General features: G+C 41.6%; 2 protein-coding genes across 2 annotated transcripts; one reads left to right on the top strand and one right to left on the bottom strand.

Moving 5' to 3' along the window:
• Window positions 1–1107: 1107 nt before the first annotated feature.
• mocos (molybdenum cofactor sulfurase) lies at window positions 1108–14526 on the top strand. The gene is made up of 15 exons (XM_036519584.1): window positions 1108–1303; window positions 2410–2499; window positions 2678–2744; window positions 4563–5207; window positions 5547–5623; window positions 6778–6977; window positions 7689–7805; window positions 8110–8505; window positions 9332–9494; window positions 10205–10292; window positions 10893–11017; window positions 12705–12807; window positions 13161–13299; window positions 13408–13512; window positions 14407–14526. Exons 1-15 carry the CDS (start codon window positions 1177–1179, stop codon window positions 14524–14526), a joined length of 2562 nt encoding a protein of 853 aa, XP_036375477.1. The 5' UTR covers window positions 1108–1176.
• A 7871-nt stretch (window positions 14527–22397) lies between these two features.
• On the bottom strand, window positions 22398–24068 carry LOC118771578 (fat storage-inducing transmembrane protein 1-like). Its single transcript, XM_036519585.1, has 2 exons — window positions 23783–24068; window positions 22398–23106 (listed from the first exon to the last, which is right to left on the bottom strand). Exons 1-2 carry the CDS (start codon window positions 23959–23961, stop codon window positions 22398–22400), a joined length of 888 nt encoding a protein of 295 aa, XP_036375478.1. The 5' UTR covers window positions 23962–24068.
• Window positions 24069–25434: the final 1366 nt, after the last annotated feature.

Below are 25434 nucleotides of genomic sequence, written 5' to 3' on the forward strand. Positions count from 1 at the left end.
ATTTACTTGATTTTCCTATGGTGTGAACTTGAATCACTTAATTGTCCTTGAAAACTGGTTCACTGTAATAGTTCCAGATCTGGGAATTATAAAGAATGTAACTGTATAGTAATTTAATAAATGTCTTGATCAGGAGAAAATGTGCACATTTGCTTTTATTTTGCTCAAGATCATCACTCTGTTGATATTCATTTCTATCATGTAAATGCTTGAAGGGATACCTTGCTTAAAAAACAACTGAATGTAAGCGAAAGGGGAATATCAAATACAGCTTCTCTCCTGTTTTTCCATTCATGCAGTTGCTATTCTTTGAACTCGTTTGGGCGTACTAAGACCATACTGTGTTGCAGGATAATATGGGGTAAGCTTGGCAAGGGATCAAAGGGGTAGGGCACATGCCAGCATCTGACCCCTGAACATGATGTCCCCTATCAGCCTCCTGCATTCATTTAATTTCACCCTTTCTCATTCTGATATGGGAGCAGCAGGAGGAGGAGATATAAATCATAGGCTAAACCAGGACCCAGATCTTTTGTGTCTTTATCCTGTATGGACTTTGTGGAGGCACCTATCGCCTACCCTCCCGAGTTGCCCTAAACAAAGCACACAAACTTGGTTTTCACACTTAGAAGTGAAGAGTTCCCCCCATAACAAAATTACTCTTTAAAACAAGGAAAAGGCTTTGAAAGTCCCTGCCAGGCCTGCTTGAGACTTCTATCAGAGCATGTGTGTACAACAACCCTATACTTTTAAAAAAATTGACAGTACTTACGTAGTTACGTTGTCTGATTACATCTGCTATCGACTAATGCAATGTCAGACGTGTACCTCTATGAACATGCCATGGTTTGTTGTGATTAGCGGTTGAAAAAGCTCCCAACCGGAGGAAAAGCTGAGTGCGCAGCAATGAGAATAGCGAACACACTGCAGAATATCATTAAAATGTTCTTGGTAGGCAGCACAGAATGCGAAGATAAGTGAACTCCCTCAAACTAGTTACATTACCGGCCGTAGTTCCGGTAGTATAATGCGCAGAATCCTGGTCAATAGCTTATTTCGCTGAACTGAACAACGGACTCTGCACTTTGCCGTCATTGTATGTGGACCACGGAAGGAACGTAGTTACATGTCTTTGTGGGTTTTTTTTTAAGAAATCGCTAGACTTCCCAAAGTGATATGGGGGATCACGCTCTGGATTTTAATCATCTTTGCAGTTTTGAGAGTTTCAGATCAGCATGGAATTTTTACGGTTACGACGGTAACATTGAGGATGTGATAAAAGGGGACTTCGCCAGGATTAAAGGTAGTCTATAGTTAAATAGATACCTGTTATAATAGTTGCAGTGACATTCACAGACATGGAATGAGTATCGTGCCTCAGTTATAGCCTTGGTATTTTGCCAAGCTATAGTGATATGATTGCACAATATGCAGAAAACAACGCGATTTTTTCATGCCAGTAAAGTAAGTTAACGACAAGGTTTTGGGCTTTTTGTTGCTCGAAGGCTCGAGGAGGCATCGGGTGCTATAGACATAACGGTGACTGTCCAATGCCCAAAGGGAGATTGAGGAATGCGAGGAAAAGTGAACTCCCTCAAACTAAGCAGGAATGTCGTGCAAAGGCTATGGTGACCAGTGAATAGTTGGCGGAGTCGGGCCATTAACTCTGAACTCCTTTCTCGGTTTGTGGATTCTCAGGTTGAATTTGTGATATATATGCATATTCCACGCTTATATCCAATAACAGAACAATGTTTAAATACTACGTAGGTCAGACGGAAACGGACAGGACAGCCCACTTTGCCTAGGCGGAGTTTGACTCTTTTTTTTTTTCTTTTGAGGGGTGTCACATGCACCTTAGTCCATGTGACACTTGAATTGACCGTTTGTTAATATTACTAAAAGTGGTTACTATAAAAGTGTATTTGTGCAGAATTCAAAGCTTTTACAGGTGCAAAACAGAGGGTACTATGTTCATTCTGTTTAGAAGACTATTGCCAGGATTCTTGTTCCAGTTTTTATACCCCTGTTATTCTTCAAATATGTATATGCATGCATGCAGACATACTGTACATACATACATACATACATACATACATACATACATACATACATTTATATAAGGCTTTGTTATACATTTAATGGCCTTAAGAATACGTATGCATATATTGGCATATTCTTTGCTAATACTTTTGATGACAGAATAATGTGTAATTATGCATGCAATAAGTTATGGAGAATGTATTTGTGGATGAGTAAAGTAAATGAATAATAAATCAATCTGTGTTTTGGTTCTTTTGAAATTCAAAATTGGAACCAGAATTTGTAACATTTTTAAAACTTCAGTATATTTTCTGTTATCTGCCTTCACTATCATAAAGTGAAATACTTTCATTTCCTTTCTCACAGGAATTACTTATCTGGATCATGCTGGAACAACACTGTATCCAGAGTCACTGATTAAGGGATTCCTCCAGGATATGTGCAGTAATATCTATGGTGAGTTTTGTATATAAAATACTTACATAAATACATTAGTATAGATTGATAGGGTATATGTTAAGTATATTGAATATTAAGTATATTGAATCTGTACTTTTCAGTTACTAATTAAGAGGCAATCACCAGTCAGTATTTACCCTTTATGGGTCTACCCCAAAATGTTATGATCTTACAGGCAACCCACACAGCAACAATCCCAGCAGCCGGCTGACCCATGACACAGTGGAACGCGCTCGTTACAGGTAACATATAAACCATTGTGTGTTTTTCTACCCACTCAGAACTTCAAAGCTGGAATTGTATACCACAGCAGATCTCCAGACTCTTCGGTATATTCTTCACGGTTTACTAGCCTCCCAGCCATGGGTAGATAAATTATCCCTCCAAAAGTCATAGAACATAGATAGTTGTGAATGTACTCCAAGAAGTTAATAGTGTGTTCGCCCGACTTAATGCCTGCTCTGTTCTGGCCATTGCAATGTTCCGATGTGGTTCTCCTCAAACGACAAGGAGTCACACTCATGGTCACACCCATTTTCCTGCAGTCAGATGGGTTGTCCCATGACTCTGGGTGGGATACTGTAAGTGTCACACCAGAGCACATATAGGCAGTGGATGGAGGTGCACAGCCAGGATTGGTAGGAGAGGGTTGTAAGGGTGGAATTTACAAATACAGGGCAGAAAGAGAACCTCAGTATGTCACAAACCTCATTCAACAATTTGAATGTGAAATGACTGAGACGGCTAAAAAACTTTGCGATATTACAGTGCTTACGCCCCTGCTACTTGTCAAGCATGTTTCTGCTGTCCTGTACAAATTGTGTCGCACACCAGTTTGGTCCCATCAATGTACTGAAGGAATTTGAATGCAAGGTCTGTGGAGTCATGGTTGACTCAGTGATCAGCCAGTTAAATAAAGTAAATACTGTGGAAGAACCATGCCCAATTGCGGAGAGATTTGAATGGATCCATTGCAATGCAATGCATTGGAATGCATTCCTCAGATCATAGAGAACATGGATGCCACCCATAGCCCTACATTGCTTCTGAGTGATGGATACAGGGACTTCGTAAATGGGAAAGGCTGGCCTTTTTATAGGCTGAAAGGAATAGTGGATCAGTGATACTTGTAATTTTCCAATTTTTAAAGTTCCCATTTTCAAAAAAATGACCAAATTAAGATTACCTGACAGTAAATCTGTATTAATATATATCTATCTATCTTGTGTTCATCTGAATTTACTGACCCAAATACAGCAATGTATTACCTGAACTGTGCTTATCTCTCTCTTTCCCAGTCTTAGCCTCCTACAAACTTAATCTTAATTAGAGATGAAGATTAATTTGTTGCTGTTGTTTGGAGTGTCCCAGACATATGAGCAGTCTGTAATGCCCTAATTTCAGACCTCTTTAACCTGGCTGCCCCTCAGTTGCCTGGCTTTGATTTGACCTTATTTAGATGTTTGAAAATGGATGCATTTGTACATAAAGTTTCCTGTAGTTTTGTACACTCAGCCAATAGGCAACCAGCTTGATCGCATGCAGAGCCTACTGTTTCATCTGTGTGTACAGGATGGTCAGATGCATTGAAGTCTGACAACAAAGACCAAAGCTTGGTGTCTGTAATGTCAGGCGGGGTTCAGCCCTTTTTACTGAACCAAATGGGTTTGTTTAGTCCAGTATGAATATTTGAAGATATGAAAATTTTGGAAAACAATTCGTTGTGCCTGAATGTAAATTCTGGCAAATCTCATCCACTGTTGGATTAATCATTATGAGCTATACCAGAATAGTCTCAGGCTTGGAACACATCCTATAAAAACTGTGGACAGAAACAGCAATGAAAATAAAATAACCCAGTCGTGCCATTTTTGTTTAAAATCTTTATGCCTGGATTCACAAGTTGGACTGATGTAGTTTGGCAGAGAGAATAAAGTTTAATGAAGGCATCAGTTTAGCTGATTGTTGCATTTTAGCTCCGAGGAGTAGTATGTCTTGTTCAGCCCCACACATTCTTTGGTTATTCACTCATGCCTTTAACTTTGTTTGTGTCTCTGCAGGGTATTGCAGCACTTCAACACCAGCCCAGAGGAGTACACAGTGATCTTTACCTCCGGCTCCACTGCTGCGCTGAAACTCGTGGCCGAGAGCTTCCCCTGGAAGGCACCCGCTGCCAAAGAGCTGGGAAGTCAGTTTTGCTACCTGACTGACAACCACACCTCCGTAGTGGGCATCCGAGCGGTAGCGTCCGCATCAGGAGCTGTGGTCCTGCCCGTTGTGCCAGAGGAGGTGGAAGCAAGAGCAAAAAAAAGTTCACAGACAGTAGATGAAGGGTGCGAGGTGCCACACCTCTTCAGCTACCCAGCCCAGAGCAATTTCTCAGGAAGAAAATATCCCTTGCATTACATCAAGGGCATTCAGTCCAGGCAGCTGTACCCCTCATGTAAAAGAGAGGGATCATGGTTTGTCTTGCTGGATGCGGCCTCTTTTGTAAGCTGCTCGCATTTGGACCTCCAGGAACACCCAGCTGATTTTGTACCCATATCGTTCTACAAGATGTTTGGCTTCCCTACTGGATTAGGGGCTCTACTTGTCCGCAATAGTGCTGCAGAGATTCTTAGGAAAGCGTACTTTGGTGGAGGAACAGCGGCAGCGTACCTTGCTGGAGACGACTATTATGTGCCGAGGCCAGCCGCCTCAGGCAGGTAATGAAATACTCTCATCACCATCGTCATTACCTTAATCATCTATCTATCTTAATCAAACTTATCATTATCTTACCACTGGTTGATTAATAGTAATATCACTGATTACCATGCCACCGTTCACCTAGGTACAGGTTGACAGGGCACACCCCATAGCTGGCTTATACAACTCTAGGAGTTGGGCTTTTTTAGGCATTTCCTACAAAAATAATGTAAATAACGCTGAGGTTTGACTCAATGAAAAAGTTTCCTTCTGAACCTGCTATCTTCAGTTGGATATGGACTGAATGTGGAACACAGACAGCTCCAGGCACATTCTTTATTTGTCATGCCCTGTAGGTTTGAGGATGGCACTATCTCTTTTCTGGACATCATTGCCCTACACCATTGCTTTGAGACCTTACAGAAGCTCACTGGTAAGTGCATGCGGTATTGTATTCTATTGTATTGTTTTGTATTGTATAGTTCTGTCTGTATTTTGTTTTCAGTGCTGACACTTGCACCAAGAGAAATTCCTTATGCATTTGTACTTGGCGAATAAAGTTCTGATTCTGATTCTGATGCAAGAGGGGGAAACGGCAGGACAAAATCCACTTAAATGCTGGTGTAAATGGCTTCCCCAATTTGATGTGTGTATCAGAAGATGGGCCGTTTTTTTCTGATCACTAAAACACTGATTAGAGATTGCAGATTTGACATTTGAAAGAGGAACTTTCATTTTCGAAGCAGAATTCAGCCTTTAAAAAAAAAAGAATTGTTGCAATAAAATATGCTCTTTTTACCAAGGTTGCATTGATAACGGTAAAGTTATAGCTGCCATTTCATTTCTGCTGGAATCAGTGTGGGGATCATGTGGCCTTCAGCTCTTAGTGAATCCGTCCTTAAGGTTTCACAGTGCCCAGAAGAACCCTCTAATAAGCAATCCATTGTCAAAATGCTGGAAGAAGGCAATGTCATTCAATTATACATTTGGTTTATTTCTCAAAATCATAAGTAAGTAAGTAAAGCATAACTATATAATGATACAAACCCATTTCAACATTTGTGAAATATAATAATTAGTTATAGTTCTTTTATAATGCTTTAGTTCCCCTTATACAACCCTGTTTGGAATCACCAGTTGTACAGTAAGTTCATCTCAATACAGCAAGAGAAAGTTGTTGAACAGTAAGATTTGACACTGCATAAAATATGGCTTTAAATAGTTGGTGATTCAACAGTAGCTAGGTTGCTAATATAGATCCAGAGTAAAGCAGCTGTTATTATTTTATTATTACTTGCTTTCCAGATGACCTTATCAAGGGATGAAAGCTAGAGCTTACATTGTGTCCCTTTATCCATCAGTTAAAATAGTGTTCTTTACAAAATACCTGTCACAGAGGGATTCACAGCTCGCATTTCATGTAACCAATTTGCATTTATACAGCATTATATTTACTGAAGTGGCTCAGGTTTGCTCAATGACATACAGGCCAACCTTTGAAACAAACTAACAGCCTTACAATTAAGTTTGTTAAAGTGACAGCTTGTAAGGGGCGATGGCTTTGCTGTGTGCTCATGTCTTCCTTAGGGGGCATGGATCGGATCCAGCTACACACCTTTGGCCTGGCGCGTTACACCTACATGCTGCTATCCAGCCTTCGTCACAGCAACGGGCGACCAGTGGCTCAGATCTATGCCAGCACAGAGTATGACGACCCCGATACACAGGGTGCCATCCTCAACTTCAACCTGCTGGACAGCCAAGGAAGCTTTGTGGGCTATTCTCAGGTATGCTGACAGGGGGCTATGCAAAAATTGCAGAGACGCCACTGTTTTCTTGACAGTTCTTTAAAAAGCAGAACGGGGTTACTGTGAGTGTACTTATTCATGCTTTAATTTTCCATTCCGATGTTGTTTTCCCAGCCTCTTTTTGGAGGTTGTCTTGCTTTTCCTCAGCCTTGCAATCTGTCCATGATCCAACATTATGCTAATAACTTCGAATGGTACTTTTTGGTGCCTTGTATCCTGAAGAGGCTGGTTTATTATGGGGGTTTACAGTTGTTACCTTTTGATTAACATTTTCCACTTAGCCTTAAATTTCTCCCCAATTGTGGAGGTCAGTGTTATTTGCCTGCTGTTTTGGGGGAGCTCTGTGACATTAATCTTGATAATGCATGTTATGGATGAATCTTTTCAGTGTGTTACGCTCCCTAGAGCCAGGAAGTCTTTGGATGCTCTGTGTAGTTTCAGACGCTTCCACTGAACTTACAAAAAACGAAATGGTGGTGTTTGCTGACTTTTAGCTGATAGATTTCTTAAAGGTGTGAATAAATATTTCAAGTTTCTGGAATTTAAATGTATTATTTGTGAACAAGAAGAATGTGCTCCCTGCAATGCTATTAAGATTGAGGATTGATATCATATTTTTTTGTTCCTATTTAATCAATGGTGTCCATAAATTATGATGGTACTGTATATATTTTTTGTTCTTCCATCTAGGTGGACAAACTTGCCAGTCTATTTAATATCCAGGTGCGTACTGGTTGCTTCTGCAATACAGGTGCCTGCCAGTTGTACCTGGGTATCAGCAACCAAGAGGTGAAGAGTAACCTTGAGGTGAGACAGTTTTAGAAAATGGTAGAGTGAACAGTAGGACTGGGTATAGTCATCATTTTATTTATTTTCCAGTATCAGTCTCAATGATCAGTTCAATCAATGATAATCAATCATCTCAGAAAGAAACCTTGCTGAAATATGTGTTCTCTATTTCATGAACTGAATTTGAAATTATTGGCGCGTTCTGGGGCTTGGAGGTGGAGAGAAGGGGGTCGTTGTTTCTTTTGACTGGAAAATATTTGATTTTTATTTTAATTTCCGAGTTGATGCAAAATGGTGTGTCATTTTTCTCCCCTTTCCACAGGCCGGTCATGTATGCGGAGACAATGTGGATCTGATTGAGGGGCGTCCCACGGGATCCGTTCGCGTATCTTTCGGCTACATGTCCACGTTCAGCGACTGTCAGAACTTTCTGAAGTTCGTTGTGGACTGCTTTGTTCAGGGGCCAGTCAAAGTAGGCAAGGAAAACATAGAGCGGCTGAGATCCACCATCCCTTTCAACACCCAGCAGCCCCTCCCCCATTTACCCAATGGTCAACCTAACTGTGAAAGGAGAGAGGAGGAAGGGGATTTGTCCCCAGCTACTAAGGTCACCTCACATGGAGTACCTGCTGTCACACCTGGGAAGAGGATCGTGGGAAGACCTGGAACTCTGGCTAACATCTTCCTATATCCCATAAAGTCATGTGCAGCCTTGGAGGTTTGTGTCTGCCGTTATTAATGCTGTCATTGTATAGTAAAGTCTATGCCAAAAGAACCAACACTAACTCTTAACCTCTTTTTGAGGTTCTTATTAATACATGACTGATTAGACAGTAGCAAGAAAGCCTATCTCCCATCCAGTTAATGATTGTACCTGAATTGCAAAGTTTTAAGTGAAAGCAAGAGCAAACAAGGGCTGGGAATGAGGGACTTTCAGACAGGAACACTGCAGCTCTTCACTTATTCTACAGTGTGACACAGCTCCCCACATGCTGCTTTACTGAAGTATTGATTTAGAAGAGATGAATAAATTCTCTGTGGAAGTACAATAAGGCCTGTGTTGAGCTTTGAAAGAGGATCAGTGTCAAGTCATCCACCCAAGGAAAGTAGAGTTGCTAACAATTTTTGTTTTGTTGTGGAGATTTCCATGTGCACTTTTACTGTGACAAAACAGGGATGGTACAGGTACAGTACCAGTCAAACGTTTGGACACAACTTTCATTCTTTATTTTTTTACTATTTTCCACATTTTAAAACAAAAGTAAAGACATGAAAACTATGAAATAACACAAGTGGAATTATGCAGTGACCAAAGAAGTGTTAAACAAATCAAAACTATCTCATGTTTTAGACTCTTCAAAGTAGCCAAAAAATATATTTTTAAAAAAAATTCAAGCATTTAAGCATAAGTCTTTAGATCAAAATGTCTTTGAATGCATCTTTCCCATTATCTTAATCAGCTGTGTCCAAACTTTTGTCTGGTGCTGTGGGTTTATGTGATGTGGGAGCATGGGTTCGGTCATTGTGCCGTTTTCCTTTTGCAGGTGAGCAGCTGGCCCCTGGGGCCTCTGGGGCTGCTGTATGACAGGCTCTGGATGGTGGTGAACATGAATGGCGTTTGCCTGAGCCAGAAGCAGGAGCCGCGCTTGTGCCTGATCCGTCCGCAAATCCATTTGGCCACAAAAGAGCTGAGCTTGCAGGCTCCAGGTCAGACCCTCGCTACCATGGTAACAGGTCGGATAATGAGTTCAGCGGGTTTCACGAATGAAAACTCCCAGATTTCGGATTTGCTGTTTTCTAGCCTGTGATGCTTTTTTTGCTAACCCCCTTTATGCTCGACCTACCTGCCCCTATCCCCAGTTGGACAAAGTCAATTTCCTCTGCTGCTGTGGTCTCCTAGTCATTGTCGGTGAATGACACAAATGGTTTTGGGCCCAGATATCAGGCTTGTTCCGTACACATGACAACAACCATGCTAATTCACCTACTAAGGAGCCCCTCAGTTCCATTGTTTCATTCAAGTTTGATTTCCTGATGGTGGACATGATGTTTCATAGTAACTCATTAAAGGTGAGACCAATATGTAAAACAACAAGACAAGACAATGCTCTTACATGTTAAGAGCTCAGATGAAACAGGTTCTACCAGGATAAGTTTTGAAACTCATTTTATGATCTGTTAGGAATTTAGAAAGACTGGTCATCAATGTGTTAGTTCTATACAATCTCCAACATGTATAACGGTTAGAACAGATAATCTCACCTTATTTTAGAATTGATTCGATTTGTTAAACACATGTGGCAGGCTTGATCTGTAGGGTGTTTACTTGACAATTTAGTACCATTTTGAATCCAAACCATTTTGAAACCAAATGACTACGCAGTTTACCCCACAAGAACAACTTCCTTCTTTTTTAGGAATGGATCCTGTATTTGTGCCTCTGGAAGGCAGCAGTGAGAAGGACCTGACTGTGCAGGTGTGTCAGAGCAAGGTGTGTGGGGACAGGTGAGTTCACTGTAACCTTGGAAATGCTTCTGTGTAACAAAGGTTATAAATGTAAACCAATAACTACACACTGTTTGTAACAAAGGTTACATTGTACATGCTCAAATGTATGGTGACATAAGATGGTAGGTAACAAGAAAAAGTACCTACCCAAACTACAAACAGATTTGTTTTGGACATTTTTATGAGGGTCTTCCCTGCATTTCAGAATGGTTTCAAAGGTTAGGTAGGGTGGGGCTGTGGATCACGAAATTTGCATTTCTTATAATTGTGTTCATTATATAATTGGTGTTCAGTTATTTAAGGGGCGCGGGGGTGGCTTTTATTGAACGAAGGTTGTATGGTTGTAGACATTTACACATTATACACTATTGTGCATATCATATATGATCATTTTTATTCTTAAATGTAAAAAAGTTTAGCATTATCTAATTTATTTTACTTTGCAGATATTACTGCATTAAATTGTAGTGTGGTTTGTTGTTGTTCTGGCTCTTGTTCATTTCATTTTCACTTGGTTTTGTTAGGTTGATTGACTAATTAAAGTATGATATTTATTTATATTTATTAATGGCAGTTTCACTTTCTCCCTCTCTGAAGAGTGCAGACATTGGACTGCGGTGAGAGAGTGGCCACTTGGCTCTCCGAGTTCCTGGGGAAACCTTGCCGCCTGATAAGGCAGAGTCCCAATTTCACCAGAGACATGAAGAAAAGCCGGGGAAAAGGTCTGCACGTATACCGCCTCTCTCAAAGATACAGTGCAGTCCGTCGTTACACTTTCCCGGAAATGCTTTTTTATTGTTCAACCGGTGTTTAATCAATCGGAGTCCATTATCTATTCAAGTGATGAATCATGCAAATATATCATTTTTGCTAATTAATTATTCTGACCAGGATTCGTCTGTGCGATTGTAGCACAAGCACTACGCCACATTTGTGAGAGAAGTGGCTGGGCGGGGATAATGAGGTGTATTTACAACATTCACCACCAGGGGCCCTCAGCATCTGGCACAAGAGGGAGTGGCAAGTGATTATTCATGGCAAGGCAGTGTTAAATGAGAAATAGGAATGTAAAATGAGGAACAAGAACATCACATTAGAAAAAAATGTTAAAGCTGGAAAGCAAGATGAGTGGGATTTCCAAGTGTCTGTATAACAGGCTAATGAATCACCCCTTGGCTTGGCTGGAAGGAAAGAACATTAAAAACAAGTGATTATATTGATGTGAAAACAACTTTGCTGACCCAACAATATCTGCATTCATTGCACTGTGTCATAAATTAGTAATAATATATACTAGTGTTAGCCTCTGTCAGTCTGGCCAACTTAATTCACCAACTTAGAGTTTTCCCCCCCATGTTTGTTGATTTGAGAGAGAATGTCCAACAATCCTGTCAATTTAAAATAATTTGTGATCTATTATCAAACTTTAATAAACTTTATTGAAAAAAAGTGGAATTCCCAACATGTCTGTCGGGGCTCAGGCACGGACTCAGACGCAGACCACGAGAGCTTCAGGTTCCAGGCGGCTTTATTAAGAATCGCTGGACAATATCACGGCTGACAGAACAGGCAGGGTCAAAACCAGGCAGGCAGTCCGAAAGCAAACCAGGATCAAAAACTGGAACAGGCAGGGTCGAAACCAGATAGGCAGGCAAATCAGGCAATCGGGGTAAGACGGCAGGCAGGAATGAAGTCAAGGCACAGGCAGGGTCCATACAGGAAAACTACAAGGCAAAAACCACAGTGGGACCGAAACAGACACGAAACACTGCAACAAATTGGCAACAGGACTGTAGCGAAGGGCGCGAGCAGTCACCCCGCCCGGCCTTGAACCCGGGTCTACAGGGTACCAAACATGCGACTTTGACCGCGACGCCAAAGAGCCAGGCTCGTTGGTATGGCAGTCAGAGCGCATACTCAACCATAGTGACGGCACTCCGTCACACTGCCCTCCCCTTCGGGAAGCACGCCCATGCGCTTCACGCACCATGGCGTCCCTCACGCATAGGGCTGGGCTGATGAGGTGATCAGGTAATCAGGTGGGCGGGGACAGGGCGGAGAGCGGGGCAGGGCTGGAACACAAGGAAAAACAATAAACAAAAGCACATGGACCACAATGACAGATGGGGAGAACACCAAAACAACAGCTAGGGGGCCGGAGTACTGACAGTGTCTTTGGAGCTATGACAATAAAAATGAGTGATACAGAGCAAATATATCTGTGTATTCTTTTGTTTTCACAAAAGAAAGTACAGTAAATGTGTCTCTGTATTTTCCCTGCTGCATTAGCAATAGTTATGTGTAAAAATAACTTTTCTTTTCCATATGTTGTCAGTGGATTACTTTGGTTGAATTAATGTGGTGTGGTCTCCATCTAGTGTCCTGAGGGGCAACCTGATTTCTTGTCAGTTCCAGGAGAGTCATCAGTTTCCCTGTCTCTGGTGAATGAAGCCCAGTACTTGATGATCAACAAGGCCAGCATCAAGCTCCTGCTGGAACACATAAACCAAAGGTACAAAACATAATCAATGTCTAAACCTTTAAAGTGATGCTCCACTGACTTTGGTGTTAAAAGATCCATTTCTGTGTGGAAATATGCATCTGTGTTCTTTACGTCCTGTTCAAATGTTTTTTATTGGTTTTCACACTCCACCAAACAACCCAATTGCAGCTTTGGCATACAAGAATCTGTCTTGTGCTTTTACAGTGTGCATGGCACAATATCACTTATATACACTTATAAAAGGTTTTAATTTCCTGCATTATCTTCCAATTATTTGTGTTTATGTATTGGGATCTATACAAATGGACAGACTTTACCGTTCCTGTCTAATTTGGGGTTGGTATGATGTTTGTTGGAGACAGACAGGGTTCTGACAGCCACCAGCATTCCGATGAACAGCAACTCATCGACCGTTTTCGAGCCAACCTGGTCATCTGGGGGAAGGAGCCCTTCGAGGAGGATGATTGGACGAACATAATAATTGGCGACACCCCCTTCAAGGTGAGATAATCCGTCGGGTTTCTGAAGTGGCTGCTGTAAAGAAGGCCCTCAGAGGATGGGAAACCCGGTGTGTTTGCTGACCCTCCCTGGTGTTCCCTGGCGTTTCAGGTGGCAGGGCCGTGTGGGAGGTGTCAGATGATTGGAGTCGATCAGTCGACAGGAGCCAGGAGTCAGCAGCCCCTGCAGTCTCTCTCTGCCTGTCGAAATGGGAAGGTCAGCCGCAAGAAATGGTTTCTTAACAATTGTAACAATTATATGTTGCATGGGTAACGTGCCAAAACTGCTACGTTTTATTTATTTATTATTATTTATGCCAATGATGATTATGATTTACACATGCTTAATTTTTCCTCATCTGATAATATTAGTGGAATCGTTGAATTCAACACATTTATCATTGCTAGGCTAACCAGAAAGCGGTAGACTTTTCCAAAGTCTGCCTCCTGTATCTGTCTCTTAGCCTCACTACAGAAATGTCAGGGTCTACCACTTTTCCGTCTTCAACCGATCAATATTCAGGCTCAGCTTGGTGCGATATGAAGAATTTAAACACGTTGGCGTAGTGAAGCATCTGTTTAAGGGAGTAGAGACTGTAATGCAGACATGCTGTAGTGTGGACATACATGCTGAGCTAAACTGAGAGGTAGCACATTCAGACCTGAAGCATGTTGAGGAACTGATGTCCAAGCACTTATTGCAAGTAAATCATAGCTGACAATCAAGATGACCAATTAATAATAACATTAAGTAAAATGTAATACTAATGCTAACAATCATTAATACACTAATGCTAAAAATGATATTTATGCTAATGTATAAGAAATTATACTTATATGGAATAATTCAAATAATAATGTGTACAGTATATTAGCTTGACCATTATTATGATAATGGTCATGCTAATATGTCCATAATGTTCATAATAACATGTGCCTAATATGCTAATAGTGTAGATGAATTGGGTTAATAGTGCTCGCAATCATCCTAATATTAAACAAATATTATAAAAATGCTAATATGATGCTAATAATAATTTGTCATCATAATCGCTGCAATACAACTATAAAACTATTCACGGTCATATTGCTGTCTTTGCCTTCCCCACAGGTCACCTTTGGCCTGTATCTGATCCACCAGCTGCCCGAGAACGAGGCTGATGCACCGACTTTATCCGTTGGATCCCCCGTCGTTCCTCAAGTATCAAACTGTAGCAGCAAAGCAAACTGAGTGACCTTGTGCTGCAAAAGTATTTTAATGCTAACTTAAATTTTAACGAGAAGTTAAAGCTGATATGCAGTTGCTACAAAAACAGCATAATATTCACAAGAAAACGTTACGGTTTTGTTCAGGCTTATTGTCACAACATTACAACGAATGCTAATAAATGTGTTTTATTAAAAAAAAAAAAAACGTTGTTCGGAGAAGAAAGCCATCCTTTACATACTCGTACCTGCAGTGGCTAAAAGCACAGAGGATGCTAGGTAGACCTATCCACATTGCATTGTGCCTAATTACATTGTTGGCTTCTTTAGACAGGTGTGGTGGAAAGGTGAAAATAACTATTAACAATGCATAGCAAGTTTCCAATGAAACTGGCATAGAGAACATCCCTAGGAGATGTAATTACGGTTTTACAAAATCAAAGTGTTTTTTGTACTGTTTGAATCGCTGTTTCATCAGAGTTTTTCCAAAAATGAGAAAATTTCTTTCTATCAATGAGGCCAATGATTTACAGGTCATGAAAGTCTTAGTAACAAACATGTATTTAAGATGCATTGTTGTAAATTGCACTGTTGTTAAAGATGCATTGTTGTATTTTTTCCGTTTTGGCTTCCAATGACAAGGATTATGCATGTGATGCACTTTGCTTTATACATTTCTGCTCCTATCTCTCATAAAAGTCATTAAAAGAATGGCACTTGACTTGCAGAGAGGCTATCATCTCTCAGCGCAGAAAGATACAGCGTCTGTCTCATTGAATTCTTCTAAGAAAAGCATCAATAGGCAGACACTGGAGGCTTTGATTAGCCTCTTGTGAAAACCCGCAGCCATTGTCAGAGAGTCAGGGCCCCAGACTCCTGGGTTGTCTGTCAGGCACTTGATCCTTCCTGGTAGGTTTATTGTTCGGATTAGCCATGAATAAAGATTTCATCTTGTGGATGCAGTTCAAGCTAAGCACTGGCTCACAAGAACCAGTTACCATGAAACCTGTATTTTGCGATTTTATTGGAAAAGGGTTAACAGGCCTTCAGCAGTTTTGACAAAAATATTTTGAAAAATAATAATTTATTCATCTAAGTGAGGTGCACGCAGTAGTAGAGCCAGACTAGGTTTATGTGCGTGATAATGTGTGACTTTACTCTCTGACACAACTTCCCTGATTTTGGCCTGCAGTCCATTATGTTTGTTCAGCCTGTATTTGAACACAGTCCAAGTACCAGTCCAAAGAATGCCTCTTTAGCTTGGTTGTTCATCACATAGCACGGTATGATGCAGCAGACCCTTTTTCAGATTGAAGTGTCAGTAGAGGTATGCACCATACCTTTACAGCAAAAGAAGCTACTTTTTGGAAATGTCCTCTCTGGTACTATTCCTCACCAGTTGTGCTATAGATTGTATTAGATGATTTTTTTATCCCGTTCAATAAACTGGAAGATTTTGGCACAAATGGCAGATATTGGGGTAACTTGCCGTCAGATGTACCAGAGAGTTATTAATTTATGAATATATCACACAGTTCAATACTGTTTTCTGAATGTAATTTGTTTATTCACTGGAAACATACTCAGCATCTCAGCAGACACTGAGGCAGACAGAACTACCGATCACAAAAATTCTTTTTGCAAAGAAATGCTTGAAAAGTTAGAGAATATATGAAAAAATAAAACCAGGTTACTCTGAGCTGTTTCATGTTACCTTCATCCTCGTCCTTTTTCATCTTTTTCTTGGTTGTCCTCCTTTCCTTTTTGCCTCCGTCTGAAGAAAAAAAAGATATCTAAGGGACAAGTAGAACAAACACAAATTAATGATATTTGGGAAAAGCTCCACTTGCACACATGATTGGTAGCTCTTACAATAAACAGGGCTAAGAACAGTATAGTAGCAAAAAGTGGGCATGGGCAACCCAAGTGTACAATTAATAACTATTTTATTTATTTTATAACAATAACATTGTATTACATTAATTATTATCATAATTATTAAATGTATGAATTATCCAGGCTGTCATACAACCGTCATACTAACTCTGTTGATCCCAGAGTATGAATTTGGTTTTGTATGCCTGTCTGCCTACCTGCATAAAACAGGCCCTTCCCACTGAATCTTGAGGGTGAATCAAGGGGGCATTTGTTTCCGCAGAACTGCTCTTCTAGTCAAATCCAAGCTGTGCAGCTGTGTGGGGTGTATATCACAATGTGTCCACTAGGTGGCTCTAGCCACTTGTTGTCACCCTTTACTACAAAGACCGCGTTCATGGCCAGACCTGTTTTCAGTATTGAACCAGATAGAACTTGCAGTTCTGATGGGAAGGGTGAAGTCACAGCAACATTTTCTGAATATCGCCAAGTCAAAACCACCTCCTCCAATTCTACAGTTTTTAATTTTAGGCAGACTATTTATAAGATGAAAGAGAATTAAAGCAACGCTGAAATGCAGCGTAAAGTCATGCCAAAATCAACAAAAACATCACGTTAAAAATTAGTCATGACTAACAATCACAGAACATAGTGGGTGGCACTGTATAATGTGATTGTGATTCTGCAGTAGGCTGGTCATAATCTGCCTCAGGTTAACAAGCAGCACACTCACTTGGTTACTGCGTTCTGATGTTCAAGATTTGTACTGTCTGTACCGGCTCTTGGAGCGTTCAAGACAGGGCTTGACACAGTGCTATGCACATTCTAAACTGTAGGCGGAATGATAAGCCTAGATGGGCTGATAAGCCTTTTCTCGTTGCCTTTTCCCATCGTTAAACTTTCAAAGTTCAGTGCCAAGTGTTTCCAGAGTATTTATTCTCATTGTGGTAGTTCTTGGTGGTTGTCAACCATTTTCAACAGGGTCTGACCTGTGACTCAATTGCCACCAATGAGAAGGTAGAATGCTTGCTCTGGGATATTAAGTCACACATCCAGGCGCCCAGGGAAGAACGTAACAGTCTGACTCAACTAGCTATGTTACCTTTAACTTCTATGTTTTCATACATGTCTCATGTGTTATCTATGTGTCTGTTATTTCCACAGTGTTTATGATCCACTCCAGTTTGGCTCCAGTTTCAGGTGTCAATGTGGGTGTAGCTTCAGCTTCCCAAGATTGAAGTTGGGAATAACAGGAATGGCTGTTCAGCTCAGGTTCAGTTAGTTAATTACATGTTTTCTCAGTAGACCCTCTATCCTAGGCAATTGATGAAGCTTATATTTTGCTTATCAGTTTCATTGCTCATCAGCTATCATTTCAGATAGCTAGATTTACAAATCTGTAAGCTAAAGGCTAATACCACAGTGCTGCAACCCGAGAATCTTCTATAACATATTCCTTTGTGTTACCACTGTGGCACATATTAGTTTACTAACCTTGGGAGACATCTGTACAGTATTAGCACAAAAACTCTCTAAGCATAAAAAACACCAAGGTACTCACACGTACTAAGTACTTATTCTCTTGTAGGTGAGTCAAAACACATGCAGAAGTTGGTCTGCCATTAAAATGACTCATATCAAAATGAGGCCAAGTTAAACAGTCTGGGCCTCACAAACTGGAAAAGCACTATTCCAAAGCAAGCTTGCCCAATATTTCTGAAATGTTTTGTGTACCTTGGTCCTGTGTTTCTTTTTGAAATGTTTTGCTATCTCGTATTTAATTTATAACTCTCAGTGTGAATTAGAAAAAAACAGCACAGAATAATTTAGGCTGCTGTCTTTGTGCTGAATGCTGTTTTTGATCTGTACGAATAACTTCATAATATCCGCAACCAAAAACATTGCACTGTAACTTGAGCACGCGTGGGTTATAGGGCAAGACTTGGGCAGGGCCATAATTAAATACAAACATATCAGTATGTAACTGTCCCATGGGAAGTGTTGAGCGCAGTGCCAAGATCTCACATTACACATGCTGGCATGGCTATATGTAGAGGGGGCCTAAATTAACATTTCTCGCCTCTAAATTGAACATATTATGTTACAGAAGATGGGGTGGGATATGTGTGTGAGCTCTGCAGCATTGTGTTACAGTAAAAGGGGTTTCAGCTGCTGACCACTACATACACCAACACAGAGGGACTCCAGACACAGATTACAAAGGAAGATATGAAGAAAGATACTCTCTAATTTCAATAAACCACGCACAGTGGTTTTTGTCACTCAGTAACGGTTATTTTCATATATAATCCTGTGAAAATTCACAATAGATAATTCTCAGTGTATAATGTGAATTACCTCCTGAATTACAGATATTTAGCTTGTTGCCTTGATCGGTCCATCTTTGACATCCTAGTCATTTTATGGGGTATAGTGTCACGTGAAAGGCATTCTTTTGTGTTGTGATGTGTTCATCACTGTTGTTTTGTAAGTGAGTAAGTTACCAGGTACCTGTGCTGTGTGGATCCTCAACTAACAAGGGCATATGACAAAACTTCAGTCTAATTAAAAGCTAATAAATGAAAGACCTTTTATTTTATTAGTTCAGTTGAAGTGTATTCACAACAAAGCACAGAAGAAATCTTTTTTTTTTCTTTTATTTTACGAATAAATCCATGTGTTAGTTATGGCTTATGTTAGGTTATGACACCGTATCAGGTACTACAGTGAAAGAGGTGATGCTGGCACCAAGATGTCCAAGCAGACCCATGTAGTGAGTGTGTCTAAGTGCCTGTCACCACCTCTATCGGGGCAAATGCAAATAGGGACATCCCATCCCCTAAAATACTTTGTGTATTAACTATGTGAAACCTTATATTTTAGGCTACTTCTCTGGATGAAGGTTTCAGTATTCTGTGTGCTGAGGTGAAATTTGTGTGTGTGTGTGTGTGTGTGTGTGTGTGTGTGTGTGTGTGTGTGTGTGTGTGTGTGTGTACGCATGTGTGAAGAGTGTGTGGGAGTGCTTCTGTTTGACAGGGGTGTTCCAGGGTGATAACCAGTAGCTGGTACATGAGCTGGATGATTCCCACTGATCCCACTGTCCTTTTTCTCCATCTCAATCCTCCCCCTGCTGTTTTTTGGCGGGGAGGCATGAATCAGCACTGTGTTCCGATTGTCTTATCTGAAGCCTTCAGCTGTAAACATGTACTCAGTCAAAAATGATGACCTTCAGATATAGCCAGGATCCTCCCCCTCTACTAAACACCCTCCCAGGTTCACAGGCAGAGTGGAACTAGAGGTATTGTAAGGTTGGATAGACCCTGCATTTTTTATCTTTACTGCGACACCATTTCCCCAGAAATCTGTCTTTTCTTATTCACTCCACATTTATGCTCTGATACTCTGTACCCCGATCAAGGAAAACGTAAAGGGATCCTATTTCATCTTGTTCTCTGTCTCACCTGCTCATTTTAGCCTTGCTCTCTTCCCCCATTTCCCTTTAGTTCCCACAATCCTTTTCCTCTCTCCATTTGTAGTCTCATTTACTGTTGATTTATAGTTCTTGATGCTTACTTCACTGTGGGAGGCAGTGTAATGTAAGGGTGAAGTAGTGTATTTCTGTCTCCGCCCCCCTTGGCAGTCTTGTATGACATCATCAGCAAGAATTATGACAAGTTCACCCAGAGGAGACTGCAAGGCCCTGATCTACTGATCTGCTGAGAGAGGCTGTTTGCACTCTGACAGCTGACTCCGAGCTCGCCCTCTCTGTCTCTCTCTTCTCTCTCTCTGTCTCTCTCTCACACACACACTCACACGTGCACATTCTGTGAGAGCAGCTGGCCATATACAGTAACATGGTAAGACGCGACTTCTGAGTATCTGAACACACCCACTCAGAACACTGTCAGACATTGTCACAGACATGCTGGAGTACACACTCCCAGCTCAAACAAACAAATGAAAAACTCAACATTTACTGTAAAATAGCTTCTGCATAGAGCTGTTTTTCTACTGTTACATAATACAGTAGTGGTAATAATCCTATTGAGTATGTGTACTGTGTGGGGGGACAACCTGATATATATTTTTTCACAAATTTCAAATGAGTGTTAGTATTTTACATTTTGAAGAGAAACAAGGAGTCATTTAGCATTTGTCATTTTTATTGATTTCAATCCATAATGTATGGACTCATTGTTACATTTTCATCAATGGATTTCCTTGTCAGACCACAATAAGGTCTTTCAATCTTTCAACCACGTGTTACACTCCCGAGATACAACTGATGTCTGTATGAAATGGATTTTGCAGTTAAACATTAGCTGTAAAATCCATTATTCTGTGGCAAATTGGGTCTTGGAGAGGCCAGCAAAGGGACACCCTCATGGTAATTAATATTAATTAAATACAAAGTCACTAATGCCCTGAGTAATAAAAACACTCTGGGGTCTTCGCTCACTGCCCTTTCTCCATAATGAATAGCTGTCACACAGTGTGTTACAGAAGCAGCACAGTTGGCACATTTTATTAACAATGGAGATTAATGCCACTTCGATATCAGCAAGGAAATTAAGCTGAGAGAAGTATCTCACTTATGTGATACTGCACCTGGGTGGGAGAATTTACAAACTGCTTCCTCAATGCTCACTTCACTCTGCGTCACTTAGTCCCGTCCAGTGGTCAGGAAATAGTTTTTAACGTCTCTTGACCTTTGACCCAAGATGTTGGTGAATGGAGTAAGGTGCAGAGGCAGTGTGTTTTATATGGGTGCAAGCAAATAACCGAAACTGAGACCTGTTCACCTGTACATCTTTTTACCATAGCCTTTCCCAGGGCTTTTATAATTGTTACACCAGCTTTCCCAAACTTTGGGAAAGGAATACATTTTCTGTGACCCCAATGCTAAAGGTTTACTAAAATGTTCAAACATGGAATAAATTTAGTTTTTAACACACTTAAATGACCTCATGTACACTAGCCAATGCAATCTTTAGTTTGACAGAGGGACTGTTTATGAAAGGGGCATCATTTTTTAATCATGTGTATCTTTCAATCTACATCAACCCCTCTCACAAACCGCACATTGAAAACAGCTGAACTACGCCGATGGCAGTTGACCGCGGGATTTGAGCTACAGTCCTACGTGCAGACATGCTGAGTGTCATCTCCTGACACACTGACATACAGCATGAGCGCTGAGATCCAATTTCTCTGTTCAAAGCTGGAGCACAGACTACACGTACAGCAGTTTGAGGAAGTCGGGCACTGGGTGCTTGAAATTTCGTGGATCTTTCTAGATGCTTTTGTTAAAGTGATCCATCCTCACCAGAACTTGTTTCATGTCAGTGGTTACTTCTCATAATCTAGGTTATGTTTTTGGACTTGACCAAAAATGATTTTTTTGGACCACTGTCTCATTAAAGTAAAACAGTCACTAGTTGAGAATACCAAAGGACTATAAAAAGTAAACAGCTGAAGGGTCAGTTCATGACAAAACAACTATTAAAGCACAGGTTGTCAGAGCACTGTTCCAAGTAGATACAGTATCGTAGGCATGCACTGTAAACACTGTAAAAAAGTTCATCACATTGTAGGGACACACCTAATTTCATGCTGTGCCCACAGGTCCAAAGACCTGGCTTTAATCCAATGCATTGTGATTTCCACATTAAATATTTCATATGCTTTGTCTCAGTATAGACCTTGTGTTATTATTACGTACCAGTCAGTCTAATTCTGCTGTCACACTGTACATTTATGACTTAGTGCTTCTGTTTGAATTAATGTTATTTGTTTAGCAAACCTACCATTGCATCCATTTATACAGCTGGGCAAGTTAAGTACCTTTCTCAAGTACTGTACAACAGCAGTGCCCAACACAGATTGTTATCAATTCAGTTCCAGTTAACCACTTTGTCACACCACTTTTTACAACTGAAAAAGAACATTAGGAAATGGCTATTCCCATTCCTTTCCTCCCTGCTCTTATGCTCTCCCCCTTCCCTCCCTGGTCTCTCTATCCTAATTGGGCTCCACCTCATTAGCACCAATGTGGCCATCCACTTTCCCTCCATTTTTCCGGCACTGCTTGGTCAGCAGCCCCACCCCCGGTCGCCCAGGGCAGTACCAGCTGGGCCCCATACGATACCAGCCCTGGTAGAGGCCCCTCCAGCTCAAACAGCCCAGAGCGCCCCCTAGCAGCTGGGTGGGGAACTGCGGGAAGTAGGCCAGCAGGCAGAGCAGGAGGAAGACCCAGAGGCCAAGGAGGAAGACACAGAAGAGGAAGAGCAGGCGCAGCGGGGCCCCCGAGGGCCCGCCCAGGGCCAGGTAGGGTCCGAAGACGGCCGTCTCCTCCGCCAGGAGGAGGCAGCAGAGGCAGAGAAGGAAAGTGTCCTCGGACACCTCATACCCACGCCACAGCATGCCCATGTTGAGGCAGGAGGCCTTGGTCTCACCCTCCCGCAGCAGCAGCAGGGGCTGGCCCGGCTCGGCCGCCGCCTGGGACAGCTGGCCCTCCAGGGGGGCGCTGAGGCGCTCGTAGCAGCTCCCCGTGGCGTCCCCGAGCAGCGTCAGTAGCCGCTTGAACCCCGCCCACAGCCCCCCGGCCACCGCCAGCCGGGACAGGTGGCGCAGGGAGAGGGTGAGGGAGCGGCGCATGGAGAAGGAGAGGAGGAAGACGAAGGAGCCGGAGAAGACGCAGGTCCAGCCCCAGCCCGAGCGCAGGAACATCCTGACAGGAAGAGGAAATGACATCGCTTGACGCAGTGTGCTAACGCAGTGTGCATATGGACGTGAAGAAGGGAGGACATGGTCTCTTCATCTGTTCAAACCGCATTTTGGTTCACGTAATACCAAAGTCTGACCATTCATGCACATTTGCTACATCCTCAAACATCCTCTTCCACATACTATGACACTTTGCACAGAATATGACATTTTGTAATGACTGCTACTATCAGAGTTTCAGACAGTTTAGTATCATCTCTGCTCTTAGTCTGACCTTCTTGTATAAACTTTTGTAAGTTGCTCAGGGTGTAAGAGTGTCTTATAAATGACTAAATGTAATAGTAATGTAAATGTATGTATGTGGACAGGGAAGCGGAAATAACATAGATTAATGCAGTGTGTTATTGTGGTATGCAAATGAACAGGAAAGGAAAATGACTATGGTATTGTGCAGTGTGTTAATGCAGTGTGCATGTGGTTAGGAAGAGGGGACACTGTTTAATACAGTGTATTAATGCAGTGTGCATATGTTCTTGCGAATGCGGTAATGGCGGCCTGGGTGCAATGTTGCATGGGGGCCGTGCAGTTGCTGCTGTACTTTCGATCATTCATTCCATTTCTCTACTAAATATGTCAAAGCAGCAATGATGGGGATACGGAAGAGGGACCGTTCTCCTCACCTGTACAGGAAGTGGCTCTTTTTGGCAAAAATGCTGTACTGGGAGGCCCACAGGCTCAGGGCGGGTCCGAACAGAACCAGGGCCGACAGTAGCAGGTGAAAGTGGCGACGGAAGGAGCCGCTGCCCAGGAGTCTGGCGGTAAGGTCAGTTACCGCCACCAGAATGGAGTTCAGAAACATTTCTGTCTGGATCTGATCTTATCCGTCACCTACAGAAAAATTATAACGAACTGTGTGTCTCTTCAATCCGCTGATTCCGCAAGCGTGATCTAGAGATCCAATCTCAAAGTATGGTAATTTGATAGGACAGTAATGAAGTAATAGAATTTGTCGGTGTTGAAGTGATTTATATTCCAATCTCTTCGTGATCCAAATTTCCTTTTCCTTCCTTTTCAGTAATCAACTGTTCATATTCCAGTCAGTTATAATCACATGGACCCAGAGCTCACAATTGGCCTACTAATTCATTGATTGTAGAGTGTGGTCATGGAAGAGTAAGTTGATCGACACACATGACATAAACACTGTAGCCAGCAGGTTAGGTAGGATTCACAAGCTGAGTTCCCTTTATTGATTCACATTCCCAGGACGTATTGATCCAACTCTGTGGTGGTCCTGCAGCTCCGTGACCAGGGCACCAGCAACTCATTCATCGCGAAACAACGATCCTGCAATGCTGTAGTAGTCCTGACTCGCGGCTGTCTGTCACAATCTTACAGCTTAGTCCCGTGGTATCCCTGCCATTTCCACCGATTTCTTTGTAAGCAGTTTCAAATGATCATTATTGTGCTCCCGTTTCCTCTTCTTTATCGCCCTTATTTTCCTCTTCTGTTCTGTCCTCTGCGTTTCTCCCTGTCTCTCTTTCGAATAACTCCACTCAGTTACACTGAAGTTATAAAAGGCCCCCTCCCCCCCTCCCCTCTGGCTCCACCTCTCCTGGCCTTTCACAGGGAGTTACAGAAACAGATGCATTCTCGCCATATTCCTACCGTATTTCACATAGCCACCCCTTTAGAAAGTTTAAAGGTGAGCAGCTGAATATGTGGGGGGTCGTCTATTAGTAATATGAAGGTGCAGCTGTGTGTGTGTGTGTGTGTGTGTGTGTGTGTAGTGTACTGACATGACATTCGCATATGCCTTCCCACTCCGCTGTTCACATGCAGCATAATGAACCGATACTGTCCTTTACCGCCATGCCCCACATTAAGCATATCAATATAATACCAGATTATGAAATAGACAAAGAGTTGCTTCAAATTAGTTTCAGATTGATCAGAGTTCATTGAATTCATTCTAAATCTTCATCTGGTGCCTCGTAAAACGCTCTGCCTGGGTTTTAGATTTGTTGTGCTTGATGTACTATTACAATAGCCATTCCTGGTTCGTGGAGGAACACACAGCTTCAGAAAAGTCTTTATTCCAAAAGCAATGATGCTCACGCTATTCCAGCAAGTGCCAAAGCTGCACATCCCATGCAAGCAATTTACAAAAACAAACCATAAAGTTGTTCTTAAAAAGCGTGAGGTCATTAACAACAAGAAAAGACATGAAGGCAGCATTTCATCTCATGAAATCAGATGTAACACACAATTATAAAACATTTTTTAGTGTTTATTACTATGTAATAATTAGCTCTGTATCCGTGAGTCAGTA

Source organism: Megalops cyprinoides, chromosome 24 (genome assembly GCF_013368585.1).
Source record: "Megalops cyprinoides isolate fMegCyp1 chromosome 24, fMegCyp1.pri, whole genome shotgun sequence".
NCBI classification, from domain to species: domain Eukaryota; kingdom Metazoa; phylum Chordata; class Actinopteri; order Elopiformes; family Megalopidae; genus Megalops; species Megalops cyprinoides.